The following is a 16,676-nucleotide window of genomic DNA, read 5'->3' as shown; positions in this document are numbered from 1 at the left end:
AGTTGGCGGAGCTGGGATTTGAACCCATGACCTCTGACTCCAAAGCCCAGGCTCTTTCCACCGAGCCACGCTGCTTCTCTAACATGATTAGCTTATATCTACCCAAGTGGTTAGTACAGTGCAACATGGCTCAGTGGAAAGAGCCTGCATTTGGGAGCCAGAGGTCATGGGTTCTAATCCCAGCTCCGCCACTTGTCAGCTGTGTGACTTTGGGCAAGTCACTTAACTTCTCTGGGCCTGAGTTCCCTCATCTGTAAACCGGGAATTAAGACTGTGAGCCCCATGGGGGACAACGTGATCACCTTATATCCCCACCCTAGCACTTAGAACAGTGCTTGGCACATAGTAAGCACTTAACAAATACCATTATTATTATTATTATTATAGTAAATGCTTAACAAATGCCATTAAAAAAAATCAAAGGTGCCTATTGGCTGAGGATTTGTGGCTGGGGGTAGACAGAAGGGATTCCACCATCAGTAGGATATTTGCCGGAGTTGTTTTTTCAGTAGTGGTGGTTTGCCTAGATCACCCACAGATCTATGAGAAGCAGCGTGGCTCAGTGGAAAAAGCCCGGGCTTTGGAGTCAGAGGTCATGGGTTCAAATCCCGGCTCCGCCACTTGTCAGCTGTGTGACTTTGGGCGAGTCACTTAACTTCTCTGGGCCTCAGTTCCCTCATCTGTAAAATGGGGATGAAGACTGTGAGCCCCACGTGGGACAACCTGATCACCTTGTAAATTCCCCAGCGCTTAGAACAGTGCTGTGCACATAGTAAGTGCTTAATAAATGCCATTATTATTATTATTATCCACACCCTTTCATCTAGCCCTCTCTGATTAGCAGCAAGCCTTGCAAGGTGGCTGATGAAGGTTCAGGGTTTGCGACATATGATCCCTGGTGTCCTTTACAGTACCAGATACCTCTGTGCCCTTGTCTGCCTACAACATTACAAACACTGAAAGGGACTCAATAAACATTACTGATGTTGTTCAGCCAGAACGTGTGAGAAGCAAAGTGATCTAATAGAAAGAGCACGGGCCTAGGAATCAGAGGACCTGAGTTCTAGTCCCAGCTCTGCCACTTGGCTGCTGTGGGACCTTGGGCAAGTCACTTAACTTCTCGATGCCTCTGTTACCTCTTCTGTAAAATGAGGATTAATGTAGTGAGTCCCATGTGGGACAGGGACTGGGTCCAACCTGATTATCTTGTATCTACCCCAGCACTTAGTACAGAGCCTGGCACATCATTAAGTTCATTCATTCAATCGTATTTATTATTTATAGGCCCTACTGAGAGCTCACCTCCTCCAGGAGACCTTCCCACACTGAGCCCCTTCCTTCCTCTCCCCCTCGTCCCCCTCTCCATCCCCCCATCTTACCTCCTTCCCTTCCCCACAGCACCTGTATATATGTATATATGCTTGTACATGTTTATTACTCTATTTCACTTGTACATATCTATTCTATTTATTTTATTTTGTTAGTATGTTTGGTTTTGTTCTCTGTCTCCCCCTTTTAGACTGTGAGCCCGCTGTTGGGTAGGGACTGTCTCTATATGTTGCCAACTTGTACTTCCCAAGCACTTAGTACAGTGCTCTGCACACAGTAAGCGCTCAATAAATATGATTGATTGATTGATTATTTTGCTTGTACATATCTATTCTATTTATTTTATTTTGTTAGTATGTTTGGTTTTGTTCTCTGTCTCCCCCTTTTAGACTGTGAGACCACTGTTGGGTAGGGACTGTCTCTAGATGTTGCCAACTTGTACTTCCCAAGCGCTTAGTACAGTGCTCTGCACCCAGTAAGCGCTCAATAAATATGATTGATGATGATGATGATGATGATGAGCACTTACTGTATGCAGAGCACTGTACTAAGCGCTTGGGAAGTACAAGTCGGCAACATATAGAGCTGGTCCCTACCCAACAACGGGCTCAAAATCTAGAAGGGGGAGACAGACAACAAAAACAAAACAGTTAAGTATCATTTTTTTAAAAAGCCAAAACCAAAAAAAAGTAAGGATGAAGCTGACCTAGAACTGAGTGCTGATCAGGTATGTGAATTTAAGTCTAGAATGGAAATGAAATGAAAATTGAAAACTACTGAGAAAATAACAGACAATTGCAATTCCAATGTTTTCATTCAGTCTGTGGTATTTATTGGACACTTACTGTGTGTAAAGTTCTATTCTAAGCCCTTGGGAGAGTACAATACAATCATTACAGTGATTTTAAAAATATTTTACAATGTAGACAGTTTTAGTGCCAATAAAGGGGTCTATTTGATGGTCTATTCCTTAAACTGCAAGAAGTTCAAGATCAATTTCAAATAATTTTCCTCAGTTTTAATCTACAGTATGGTATGAGCCAAATGCTCCGGTTTTGTATATTAGAGTACAACTTTGTGTATCAGTAGTGAGCAGTGTGGCAGTTTCTATTCATCAATCAATCATATTGATTGAGCACTTACAGTTTACAGAGCACTGTACTAAGTGCTTGGAAGAGTACAACAGACTGGGAGTCTGAAGGACCTGGGTTCTAATTCTCTGTGCCTTAGTTACCTCATCTGTAAAATAGGGATTAAGACCGTGAGCCTCATGCGGGACATGAACCGTGTCCAACCTGATTATCTTGTGTCTACGCCAGTGCTTTGAACACTGCTTAGCATATAATAAGCGCTTTAGAAATACCATAAAAAAGGGAGACATTTAATAATCCTGAAACAACCCGTGAAGTTTAAAGTGAAGCAGTTTATTACATGAATCGTAGAAGTTAGACTACTGTGGGATAAATAATGAAGTCTTATTACATGAAATATTTCCACGATCATTTCTGAGATGGAATATATATAAACAAACGACCATAGCCGCTAAAACTGGAACCTGAAATTTGGAAACTACATTTAGCTCCTATCTGGTTACATTGTCCATTAAGAAGGTCCTGTTCCGTAAATAATTCCTCTCATCACAGTTCAATCTTGGAATGCTCTAAGTACTCATGTAAAAATTGGAAGTCATCCCACCAGGAATGATAAAAGAACAACCTAGAAAATTTTACGATACTGTTGTTGAGAACTCAATGTTTTCAGTAGTGAGGTTCTGTCAACAGTGAGTAGTTATTGAGCAGTTACTGTGTGCAGAACACTGTACTAAGCACTTGTGAAAGTATAACAAAGTTGGTAGACACGTTCCTTGCCTACAATGAATTTACAGTCTCCCACCTTACCTCCATTCCTTTCACATTTTTTAAAAAATGGTACATGTTAAATGCTTTCTATGTGCCAGGCACTGTACTAAGCACAGGGGTAGATACAAGTTAATTAGTTTGGACATAGTCCGTGTCCCCTATAATAATAATGATGGCATTTATTAAGCGCTTACTATGTGCAAAGCACTGTTCTAAGCGCTGGGGAGGTTACAAGGTGATCGGGTGTCCCACCTGGGGCTCACAATCTTAATCCCCATTTTCCAGATGAGGTAACTGAGGCACAGAGAAGTCAAGTGACTTGCCCAAAGTCACACAGCTGACAACTGGTGGAGCCGGGGTTTGAACCCATGGGAATCATAGTTTTAATTCTCATTTTACAGTTGAGGTAACTGAGGCATAGAGACACTAAGTGACTTGCCCAAGGTCACACAGCAGAGTTGTGTGGTCAAAATTTGAACTCAGTCCTTTTGACTCTCAGGCTGATTCTTGTAGCCACTGATATCCACTTCTTTATAATCTGTTACTTCCTGCACTCTGCAATTTACTTTAGTGTCTGTCTCCCCTTCCGGAGTATAAACTTCCTGAGGGCAGGGATCACACCAACTAATTCTATTGCAGCCTCCCAAACACTCAATCCAGTGCTGAGTACCATAGTAGGTGTTCAGTTACACTCAACTGATAGAGGCTGGGCACTTAAAATAAAAATACTGGACGAACAGGAGCCAAAGTCAATGGGTCAGGGGTCAGACTGGCCTTCCTGGTATAAAACAAAAAGAGTAGTCACATTACTGGGGTCCTGTACACAGTTGGCTAAAGCACACCTCCTCCAAGACGCCCTCCCAGACCAAGCCCCACTTTTCCTCAGCTCCCCCCCCTGCATCACCACAACTCGCTCCCCACCGCCCCACCGCATCTGTGTGTGTCTTAATTTTAATTTTAATAAATTAATTCATTAATCTTAATTTTATAGACAAGGTAACTGAAGCTCAGAGAAGTTAAGAGCCTTGCCCAAGGTCACACAGCTGACAAGTGGCGGAGTCGGGATTCGAACCCATGACCTCTGACTCCCAAGCCTGTGCTCTTTCCAATGAGCCAAGGACGATTGAATGAGTGACTGGGTGTTTGTTGCTGAATTGTACTTCCCAAGCGCTTAGTCCAGTGCTCAGCACACAGTAAGTGCTCAATAAATACGATTATTAGTATTAGTATTAGTATTAGTTTTAGTTTTAGTATTAGTAGTATTAGTATTAGTAGTATTAGTAGTTTTAGTATTAGTATTAGTACAGTGCTCTGCACATAGTAAGCGCTCAATAAATACGATTGATAAATACGATTGATGATTGAATAAGGTGCACGCTGCAGCAGCAATTGGTAAGTTGGGAGGTGGGGTGGGGGAAGCCCTTCAAAGCCCTACTGAGAGCTCACCTCTTCCAGGAGGCCTTCCCAGACCGAGCCCGCTCCTTCCCCTCCCCACAGCACCTGTATATATGTATATATGTTTGTACGGATTTATTACTCTATTTATTTATTTATTTTACTTGTACATATTTACTATTCTATTTATTTTATTTTGTGAATATATTTTGTTGTCTGTCTCCCCCTTCTAGACTGTGAGCCCGCTGTTGGGTAGGGACCGTCTCTAGATGTTGCCAACTTGTACTTCCCAAGCGCTTAGTCCAGTGCTCAGCACACAGTAAGTGCTCAATAAATACGATTGAATGAATTTTATTTATTTTTCATTCATTCAATCATATTTATTGAGCGCTTACTGTGTGCATAGCATTTTGTTAATACGCTTTGTTTTGTTGTCTGTCTCCCCCTTCTAGACTGTGAGCCCGCTGTTGGGTAGGGACCGTCTCTATACGTTGCCAACTTGTACTTCCCAAGCGCTTAGTCCAGTGCTTAGCACACAGTAAGTGCTCAATAAGTAAGATTGAATGAATGAATGAATTCTATTTATTTTATTTTGTAAGTATGTTTTGTTTTGTTTGTCTCCCCCTTCTAGACTGTGAGCCTGCTGTTGGGTAGGGACCATCTCTAGATGTTGCCAACTTGTACTTCCCAAGCGTTTAGTCCAGTGCTCAGCACACAGTAAGCGCTCAATAAATACGATTGAATGAATGAATTCTATTTATTTTATTTTGTTAATATGTTTTGTTTTGTTGTCTGTCTCCCCCTTCTAGACTGTGAGCCCGCTGTTGGGTAGGGACCGTCTCTAGATGTTGCTAACTTGTCCTTCCCAAGCACTTAGTCCAGTGCTCAGCACCCAGTAAGCGCTCAATAAATACGATTGAATGAATGAATGAATTCTATTTATTTTATTTCGTTAATATGTTTTGTTGTCTGCCTCCCCCTTCTAGACTGTGAGTCTGCTGTTGGGTAGGGACCGTCTCCATATGTTGCCAACTTGTCCTTCCCAAGCGCTTAGTCCAGTGCTCTGCACCCAGTAAGCGCTCAATAAATACGACTGATTGATTGATTAGTCCAGTGCTCCGCACACAGTAAGCGCTCAATAAATATGACTGATTGATTGATTAGTCCAGTGCTCCGCACCCAGTAAGCGCTCAATAAATACGACTGATTGATTGATTAGTCCAGTGCTCTGCACCCAGTAAGTGCTCAATAAATACGACTGATTGATTGATTAGTCCAATGCTCTGCACCCAGTAAGCGCTCAATAAATACGACTGATTGATTGATTAGTCCAGTGCTCTGCACCCAGTAACCACTCAATAAATAAGACTGATTGATTGATTAGTCCAGTGCTCCGCACCCAGTAAGTGCTCAATAAATATGACTGATTGATTGATTAGTCCAGTGCTCCGCACCCAGTAAGCGCTCAACAAATACGATTGATTGATTGATTAGTTCAGTGCTCTGCACACAGTAAGCTTTCAATAAATACGATTGAATGAATGAATGAATGATCTCCCCCTTCTAGACTGTGAGCCTGCTGTTGGGTAGGGACTGTCTCTAGATGTTGCCAACTTATCCTTCCCAAGCGCTTAGTTCAGTGCTCAGCACCCAGTAAGCGCTCAATAAATACGACTGATTGATTGATTAGTCCAGTGCTCTGCACCCAGTAAGCGCTCAATAAATACGACTGATTGATTGATTAGTCCAGTGCTCTGCACCCAGTAAGCGCTCAATAAATACGACTGATTGATTGATTAGTCCAGTGCTCTACACACAGTAAGCGCTCAATAAATACAATTGATTGATTTAGTCCAGTGCTCTGCACACAGTAAGCGCTCAATAAGTACGACTGAATGATTGATTAGTCCAGTGCTCCGCACCCAGTAAGCGCTCAATAAATACAACTGATTGATTGATTAGTCCAGTGCTCTGCACCCAGTAAGCACTCAATAAATACGACTGATTGATTAGTCCAGTGTTCTGCACACCGTAAGCGCTCAATAAATACGACTGATTGATTGATTAGTCCAGTGCTCTGCACCCAGTAAGCGCTCAATAAATATGACTGATTGATTGATTAGTCCAGTGCTCTGCACCCAGTAAGCGCTCAATAAATATGACTGATTGATTGATTAGTCCAGTGCTCTGCACCCAGTAAGCGCTCAATAAATATGACTGATTGATTGATTAGTCCAGTGCTCTGCACACAGTAAGCGCTCAATAAATACGAATGAATGAATGAATGAATGAATGAATGAAAAGCACGGCGGCGGCGGCAAAAACTACGACTCCCAGAAGGCACCGGGGCCCACCCCGATGACGACACTTCCGCTCGACCCTTCCTGAGCGTCGGGGGCGAAGAGCGAGGAGAAGGGCGCGATTGTCGGGCGGGAGGGGGCGGGGCCCCGGCAGGGGGCGGGGCCAAGGGAGGGTGCCGGCCAATGAGCGTCCGGGATGCGGCGGGGTGGGGAGGAGGAGGAGCCAATGAGGAGGCGGGTTGTTGGGAGAGGGCGTCGGGCCGCGGGGCGGTGTGTGAGGCGGAGCTGAGGGGGCGGTGGCGGTGGCGGTGGTGGTCCCCGCCATGGCCGTCAGCCTCCGGGAGCCGTGCCGTCCGTCCGGAGGACCCTGCACCGCGGCCGACGAGGGCGTGCAGGGAACCTGCGACGATGCCTCCCTCTGTAAGAGGTACCGACGGCCGGAGGGCGGCGGGGGCGGCCCTCACTCATTCAGTCAGTCAGTCACTCATTCACTCATTCATTCAGTCAGTCACTCATTCATTCAGTCACTCATTCATTCAGTCATTCATATTTATTGAGCGCTTACTGTGTGCAGAGCACCGTTCTAAGCGCTGCCCTCAGTCACTCACTCATTCATTCAGTCAGTCACTATTCAGTCACTCATTCATTCAGTCATTCATATTTATTGAGCGCTTACTGTGTGCAGAGCACTGTTCTAGGCGCTGCCCTCAGTCAGTCAGTCACTCACTCATTCATTCATTCAGTCACTCATTCATTCATTCATTCATATTTATTGAGCGCTTACTGTGTGCAGAGCACCGTTCTAAGCGCTGCCCTCAGTCACTCACTCACTCATTCAGTCAGTCTGTCACTCATTCAGTCACTCATTCATTCAGTCATTCATATTTATTGAGCGCTTACCGGGTGCAGAGCACTGTTCTAAGCGCTGCCCTCAGTCAGTCAGTCACTCACTCATTCATTCAGTCATTCATTCATTCAGTCACTCATTCATTCAGTCATTCATATTTATTGAGCGCTTACTGGGTGCAGAGCACTGTTCTAAGCGCTGCCCTCAGTCACTCACTCATTCAGTCAATCTGTCACTCATTCAGTCAGTCACTCATTCATTCAGTCATTCATATTTATTGAGCGCTTACCGGGTGCAGAGCACTGTTCTAAGCGCTGCCCTCAGTCAGTCACTCACTCACCCATTCATTCAGTCAGTCACTCATTCATTCAGTCACTCATTCATTCAGTCATTCATATTTATTGAGCGCTTACCGGGTGCAGAGCACTGTTCTAAGCGCTGCCCTCAGTCAGTCACTCACTCACCCATTCATTCAGTCAGTCACTCATTCATTCAGTCACTCATTCATTCAGTCATTCATATTTATTGAGCGCTTACCGGGTGCAGAGCACCGTTCTAAGCGCTGCCCTCAGTCAGTCACTCATTCACTCATTCATTCAGTCAGTCACTCATTCATTCAGTCACTCATTCATTCAGTCATTCATATTTATTGAGCGCTTACCGGGTGCAGAGCACCGTTCTAAGCGCTGCCCTCAGTCAGTCACTCACTCACTCACTCATTCATTCAGTCAGTCACTCATTCATTCAGTCACTCATTCATTCAGTCATTCATATTTATTGAGCGCTTACTGGGTGCAGAGCACTGTTCTAACCGCTGCCCTCAGTCAGTCACTCACTCATTCATTCATTCAGTCAGTCATTCATTCAGTCACTCATTCATTCATATTTATCGAGCGCTTACTGTGTGCAGAGCACTGTTCTAAGCGCTGCCCTCAGTCAGTCACTCATTCATTCATTCAGTCATTCATTCAGTCACTCATTCATTCATTCATATTTATCGAGCGCTTACTGTGTGCAGAGCACTGTTCTAAGCGCTGCCCTCAGTCAGTCACTCATTCATTCATTCAGTCATTCATTCAGTCACTCATTCATTCATTCATATTTATCGAGCGCTTACTGTGTGCAGAGCACTGTTCTAAGCGCTTCCAGCGCTTAGAACAGTGCTCTGCACACGGTAAGTGCTTAATAAATGCCATCATTATTAATATTATTACAAGTTGGCAACATATAGAGACAGTCCCTACCCGACAGTGGGCTCTCAGTCTAGAAGGGGGAGACAGAGAACAAAACCTAACATACTAACAAAATAAAATAAATAGAATAGATACGTACAAGTAAGATAAATAAATAAGTAGAGTAATAAATATGTACAAATATATGCTCAGTGGAAAGAGCACAGACTTTGGAGCCAGAGGTCATGGGTTCGAATCCTGGCTCTGCCACTTGTCAGCTGTGTGACTTTGGGCAAGTCACTTAACTTCTCTGGGCCTCAGTTACCTCATCTGTAAAATGGGGATGAAGATTGTGAGCCCCACGTGGGACAACCTGATCACCTTCTATACCCCCAGCGATTAGAACAGTGCCTTGCACATAGTAAGTGTTTAATAAGTGCCATTATTATTATATATACATCTATACAGGTGCTGTGGGGAAGGGAAGGAGGTAAGGAGGGGGATGGAGAGGGGGAGAGGAAGGAGGGGGCTCAGTCTGGGAAGGCCTCCTGGAGGAGGTGAGCTCTCAGTAGGGCCTTGAAGGGAGTCAATCAGTCACTCATTAGTTCATTCTTCATTCATTGAGCGCTTACTGTGTGCAGAGCACTGGACTAAGCGCCTGGGAAGTACATTCATTCATTCAGTCGTACATAGTGAGCGCTTACTGTGTGCAGAGCACTGTACTAAGCGCTTGGGAAGTACAAGTCAGCAACATATGCAGTCCCTACCCAACAGTGGGCTCACAGTCTAGAAGGGGGAGATGGAGAACGAAACCAAACATACTAACAAAATAAAATAAATAGAATCAATCAATCAATCGTATTTATTGAGCGCTTACTGTGTGCAGAGCACTGGACTAAGCGCTTGGGAAGTACAGGTCGGCAACATATAGAGGCAGTCCCTACCCAACAGAGGTAGGGACTAGAAGGGGGAGTCTAGAAGGGGGAGACAGAGAACGAAACCAAACATATTAACAAAATAAAATAAATAGAATAGATATGTACAAGTAAAATAAATAAATAAATAGAGTAATAAATATGTACAAGCATATATACAGGTGCTGTGGGGAAGGGAAGGAGGTAAGACGGAGGGGATGGAGAGGGGGATGAGGTGGAGAGGAAGGGGGGGCCTCAGTCTGGGAAGGCCTCCTGGAGGAGGTGAGCTCTTAGTAGGGCCTGGAAGGGAGTCAGTCAGTCACTCATTCATTCATTCACTCTTCATTCATTCATTCATATTTATTGAGCGCTTACTGTGTGCAGAGCACTGTACTAAGCATTTGGGAAGTACAAGTTGGCAACATATAGAGACAGTTCCTACCCAACAGTGGGCTCACAGTGTAAAAGGGGGAGACAGAGAACAAAACCAAACATACTAACAAAATAAAATAAATAGAATAGATATGTGCAAGTAAAATAAATAGAGTAATAAATATGTACATTCGTTCATTCATTCACTCATTCATTCATTCTTCATTCATTCATATTGAGCGCTTACTGTGTGCAGAGCACTGGACTAAGTGCTTGGGAAGTGCAGTCATTCATTCAATCGTATTTACGGAGTGCTTACTGTGTGCAGAGCACTGGACTAAGCGCTTCAGAAGTCCAAGTCGGCAACATCTAGAGACGGTCCCTACTCAACAGCGGGCTCACAGTCTAGAAGGGGGAGACAGACAACAAAACATATTAACGAAATACAATAAATGTGTACAAATAAAATAGAGCAGAGTGATAGAGTATTCATTCATTCATTCATTCGTTCGTCATTCATTGGTATTTTTTGAGCGCTTACTGTGTGCAGAGCACTGTACTAAGCACTAGGGAAGTCCAAGTCGGCAACATCTGGAGCCGGTCCCTACCCAACAGCGGGCTCACAGCCTAGAAGGGGGAGACAGACAACAAAACATATTAATGAAATAGAATTAATATGTACAAATAAAATAGAGTAAATAGAGTGATAAATAGAGTATTCATTCGTTCATTCATTCTTCATTCACTCATTCATTCGTATTTATTGAGCGCTTACTGTGTGCAGAGCACTGTACTAAGCGCTAGGTATGTCCAAGTCGGCAACATCTAGAGCCGGTCCCTACCCAACAGTGGGCTCACAGTCTAGAAGGGGGAGACAGACAACAAAACAAAACATATTAACAGAATAAAATAAATAGAATAAATATGTACAAATAAAATAGAGTAATAAATAAAGTATTCATTCATTCGTTCATTCATTCTTCATTCATTCATTCATTCAAAGGTATTTATTGAGCGCTTACTGTGTGCAGAGCACTGTACTAAGCGCTTGGAAGTACAAGTTGGCAACATATAGAGTTGGTCCCTCAAAGCCGTACTGAGAGCTCACCTCCTTCAGGAGGCCTTCCCAGACTGAGCCCCCGCTCCCTGTCCCCCTCCTCCACCTCCCCATCCCCCCCCATCTTACCTCCTTCCCCTCCCCACACCACCTGTATATACGTGTATATGTTTGTACGTATTTATTACTCTATTTTATTTTGTTAATATGTTTTGTCTTGTTCTCTGTCTCCCCCTTCTAGATTGTGAGCCCGCTGTTGGGTAGGGACCGTCTCTATATGTTGCCAACTTGTACTTCCCAGGAGCTTAGTACAGTGCTCTGCACACAGTAAGCACTCAATAAATACGATTGAATGAATGAACAGTGGGCTCACAGTCCAGAAGGGGGAGACACGCAACAAAACAAAACACTAACAAAATAGAATAAATATGTACAAATAAAATAAATAGAGTAATAAAGACGTACAAACGTATATACATGTATATACAAGTAGTGAATGAATGATCATTCATTCATTCAGTCGTATTTATTGTGCCTTTACTGTGTGCAGAGCACTGGACTAAGCGCTTGGGCAGTACAGGTCGGCAACATATTGAGACGGTCCCTACCCAACAACGGGCTTACCTAATAATAATAATAATAATAATAATAATAATAATAATGATGGCATTTATTAAGCACTTACTATGTGCACAGCACTGTTCTACGCGCTGAGGACGTTACAAGGTGATCAGGTTGTCCCATGGGGGGGCTCACAGTCTTAACCCCCATTTTACAGATGAGGTAACTGAGGCACAGAGAAGCTAAGTGACTTGCCCAAAGTCACACAGCTGACAATTGGAGAAGCCGGGATTTGAACCCATGACCTCTGACTCCAAAGCCCGGGCTCTTTCCACTGAGCCATGCGGCTTCTTACTATGTGCAAAGCACTGTTCTAAGCGCTGGAGAGGTTATTAGGTGGGGTCTTAATTGCAGTCTTAATCCCCATTTTACAGATGAGGGAACTGAGGCCCAGAGAAGTTAAGTGACTTGCCCAAAGTCACACAGCTGACAATTGGCGGAGCCGGGATATGAACCTATGACCTCTGACTCCAAAGCCCGGGCTCTTTCCACTGAGCCACGCGGCTTCTTACTATGTGCAAAGCACTGTTCTAAGCGCTGGAGAGGTTACAAGGTGGGGCTCACAGTCTTAATCCCCATTTTACAGATGAGGGAACTGAGGCCCAGAGAAGTTAAGTGACTTGCCCAAAGTCACACAGCTGACAAGTGGCTCAGTGGAAAGAGCACGGGCTTTGGAGTCAGAGGTCATGGGTTCGAATCTCAGCTCTGCCAACTGTCAGCTTTGTTACTTTGGGCAAGTCACTTAACTTCTTTGTGCCTCAGTCCCCTCATCTGTAAAATGGGGATGAAGACTGTGAGCCCCCCGTAGGACAACCTGATCACCTTGTTACCTCCCCAGCGCTTAGAACAGTGCTTCGCACATAGTAAGTGCTTAATAATTGCCATAATTATTATTATTATTAAGTGGTGGAGCCGGGATTTGAACCCGTGGCCTCCGACTTCAAAGCCCGTGCTCTTTCCACTGAGCCACTCTGCTTCTCTGAGCCTAGAAGGGGGAGACAGACAACAAAGCAAAACGTGGAGACAGGTGACAAAATTCTCAGGACAAATAGAATTAAAGCTGTATAATAATAATAATAATAATGATGATGGCATTTATTAAGCGCTTACTATGTGCCAAGCACTGTTCTAAGCGCTGGGGAAGTTACAAGGTGATAGGGTTGTCCCACGGGGGGGCTCCCAGTCAATCCCCATTTTACAGATGAGGCAACTGAGGCACAGGGAAGTGAAGTGACTTGCCCAAAGTCACCCAGCTGACAATTGGTGGAGCCGGGATAACAAAATAAATAGAATGTTACAAGTAAAATAGAGTAATAAATCTGATCAGATATATACAAGGGCTGTGGGGAGGGGAAGGAGGTAGGGCAGAAGGGGGGATGGGGAGGAGGGGAGGAAAAAGGGGGCATTCACTCCTTCATTCAATCGTATTTATTGCGTGCAGAGCACTGTACAAAGCGCTTGGGAAGTACAAGTCGGCAACATGTAGAGACGGTCCCTACCCAACAACAGGCTCATAGTCTAGAAGGGGGAGACTGACAACAAAACCAAAGAAGTAGGTCACCGTCACCACCCTCAGCCCTCATTCATTCATTCAGTCATAGTTATTGAGCGCTTGACTGTGCGCAGAGCACTGTACTAAGCGCTTAGGAAGTACAAATCGGCAACGTATAGAGACGGTCCGTACCCAACAACGGGCTCACAGTCTAGAGAAGCAGCAGGGCTCAGTGGAAAGAGCCCGGGCTTCGGAGTCAGAGGTTATGAGTTCTAATCTGGGCTCCGCCAGTTGTCAGCTGTGTGACTTTGGGCAAGTCACTTAACTTCTCTGGGCCTCAGTTCCCTCATCTGTAAAATGGGGATGAAGACTGTGAGCCCCCCGTGGGACAACCTGATCACCTTGTAACCTCCCCAGCGCTTAGAACAGTGCTTTGCACATAGTAAGCGCTTAACAAATGCCATCACCATTATTATTATTAGAAGGGGGAAACAGACAACAAAACACAACAACTAGGTCACCCTCACCCCTCATTCATTCATTCAGTCGTATTTATTGAACGCTTACCGTGTGCAGAGCACTGGACTAAGCACTCGGAAAGTACAAATCGGCAACATTTAGAGAAGGTCCCTACCCAACAATGGGCTCACAGTCTAGCGAAGCAATGTGGCTCAGTGGATAGACCACGGGCTTGGGAGTCAGAGGTCATGGGTTCTAATCCTGGCTCTGCCACTTGTCAGCTGTGTGACCTTGGGAAAGTCACTTCTCTGAGCCTCAGTGACCTCATCTGTCAAATGGTGATTGACTGTGAGCCCCACGTGGGACAACCTGATCACCTTGTATCCCTTCCCCCAGCGCTTAGAGCAGTGCTTTGCACATAGCAAGCACTTAACAAATACCAACATCATTTAACACATGCCGTTATTATTAGAAGGGGGGAGACGGACAACAAAACAAAGCAAGTAGATCACCCTCACCCCTCATTCATTCATTCATTCAATCATATTGATTGACAGTTTCTGTGTGCAGAGCACTGTACTGAGCACTTGGGAAGTACAGATCGGCAACATACAGAGTTGGTTCCTATCCCTAACCAACATGGGGCTCATAGTGTAGAAATGGGGAGACTGACAACAAAACAAGGAGACAGGCATCATGATGTAGCATCTAAAATAGATCCAAGCCAGTCAGGTTGGACACAGCCCCTGTCCCATGGGAGGCTCCCATTCTAAATCCCCATTTGACAGATGAGGAAACTGAGGCACAGAGAATAATAATGATGATGATGGTGGTATTTATTAGGCGTTTACCACTGTTCCAAGTGCTGGGGGTAGATACAAGGTGATCAGGTTGTCCTGTATGGGGCTCACAGTCTTCAACCCCATTTGTCAAATGAGGGAACTGAAACAGAGAGGATAGTAATGATGATGATATTTGTTAAGCACTGACTATGTGCCAAGCACTGTTCTGAGCGCTGGGAGAGATACAAGGTCATCAGGTTGTCCCACATGGGGCTCAGAGTCTTCATCCCGATTTGGCAGATGAGGAAACTCAGTCACAGAGAAGTGAATTGCCTAAGGCCACACAGCAGACAAGTGGAGGAGCAGGATTAGAACCCGTGACTTTAGAGATGCAGCGTGGCCTAGTGGCAAGAGCATGGGCTTGGGAGTCAGAGGTCACGGGTTCTAATCCCTGCTCCGCCACTTATCAGCTGTGTGACGTTGGGTAAGCCACTTAACTTCTCTGTGTCACAGTTACCTCATCTGTAAAAATGGGTTTTAAGACTGTGACCCCCACATGGGACAACCTGATTAGCTTGTATCCCCCCTAGTGCTTAGAACAGTGCTCGGCACACAGTAAGCGCTTAACAAATACCATCATTATTTATAAATATGTACATATTTTTATACATATATGCATATAAAAAGCTGTGTGAGTAGGGGTGGTATATAGGGGCGTTCTTAGAGGAGTAAGTCGTTAGATGGGAAAGTGCTTCAGAGGAGAAGGGTAAGACATGACTTCTTGCCCCCTTTACTACTTAATTGAGCTCTTCTTAGTTGCACAGCATTGTTTGACCCCAGGAATGGGCCGATTAAATGTAGTGCAAGAGAACTTTAAAGAACGTGTTATAAATCCAAGTTATTTTAGTGGGTGGGAAGAAAACATGCCAATTAGATTGCTTCTTTATTTTCAGCTCCATATGAGGTGCACTGTTTTTGTATTAAATTGGAGGCCCATTTTATCTGTACTTTGCAATACGTGCCTCTGTGCAGGTGATACCCAAATCTACATCTCCAGCCCTGATCTCTCTCCCTCTCTGTAGTCTCGCATTTCCTCTTGCTTTCAAGACACCTGTACTTGGATGTCCTCCCGTCACCTCAAGCTTAACACATCCAGAACAGAACTCCTTATCTTCCTACCCAAACCCTGTCCCTCCCCTCTGACTTTCCCATCGCTGTAGATGGCATCGCCATCCTTCCTGTCTCACAAGCCTGTAACCTTGGCATTATCCTTGACTCCTCTCATTCAACCCACATATTCAGTCCACCACTAAATCCTGTCAGTCCCAACTTCACAACGTCATTAAAATCTGCCCTTTCCTCCATCCGAACTGCTACCACGTTAATGCAGTAACTCATCCTCTCCTTCCTGGATTACTGCCTCAGCCTCCTTGCTGACCTCCCAGCTTCCTTTCTGTCCCCACTCCAGTCCATACTTCACTCTGCTGCCAGGATCATTTTCCTACAGAACTGTTCAGGACGTATCACCCCACTCTTCATAAAACTCCAGTAGTTGCCCATCCACCTCTGCATCAAACAAAAACTCCTCACCATTGGCTTTAAAGCACTCCACCGCCTTGCCCCCTCCTACCTCACCTCACTTACACTCCTTCTACACCCCAGCAGGTACATTTTGCTATTCTAGTGCTAGCCTTCTCACTGTATCTCCATCTAGTCTCCCTTGCTGCCGATTCCTAGCCCATGTCCTCCCTCCTGAAATCTGACGGACCATCACTCTCCCCCCACTTCAAAGCCTTATTGAAGGCACATCTCCTCCAAGAGGACTTCCCAGACTAAGCCCCCCATTCCTCTCCCACTCCCTTCCGTGTCTCCCTGACTTGCTTCCTTTATTCTTCTCCCCTCCCAGCCCCACAGCACGTACATATCCGTAAGTTATTTATTTGTATTGGTGTCTGTCTCCCCTCCTAGACTGTAAGCTCATTGTGAGCAAGGAATGTGTCAGTTTATTGTTGTATTGTAGTCTCCCAAGTGCTTAGCACAGTTCCCTGCACACAGTAAGTGCTCAGTAAATACAATT

The 16,676-nt window shown here is 44.8% G+C and overlaps 1 protein-coding gene across 1 annotated transcript in view; it reads left to right on the top strand.

Moving 5' to 3' along the window:
- The first annotated feature begins 7,200 nt into the window (after positions 1-7,200).
- The window catches only part of LCMT1 (leucine carboxyl methyltransferase 1), a 56,860-nt gene continuing 47,384 nt past the window's right edge, over positions 7,201-16,676 (top strand). Inside the window, exon 1 of the mRNA XM_038763082.1 lies at positions 7,201-7,310. Coding sequence (XP_038619010.1) covers positions 7,207-7,310 — 104 coding nt within the window. The 5' untranslated portion in view covers positions 7,201-7,206. The remainder of the gene's footprint in view (positions 7,311-16,676) is intronic.

This window comes from Tachyglossus aculeatus, chromosome 21 (assembly GCF_015852505.1).
Source record: "Tachyglossus aculeatus isolate mTacAcu1 chromosome 21, mTacAcu1.pri, whole genome shotgun sequence".
In the NCBI taxonomy this organism is placed as follows: domain Eukaryota; kingdom Metazoa; phylum Chordata; class Mammalia; order Monotremata; family Tachyglossidae; genus Tachyglossus; species Tachyglossus aculeatus.
The sequence above is the reverse complement of the archived record's forward strand: the minus strand, read 5'-3'. Positions and strand labels throughout refer to the sequence as shown.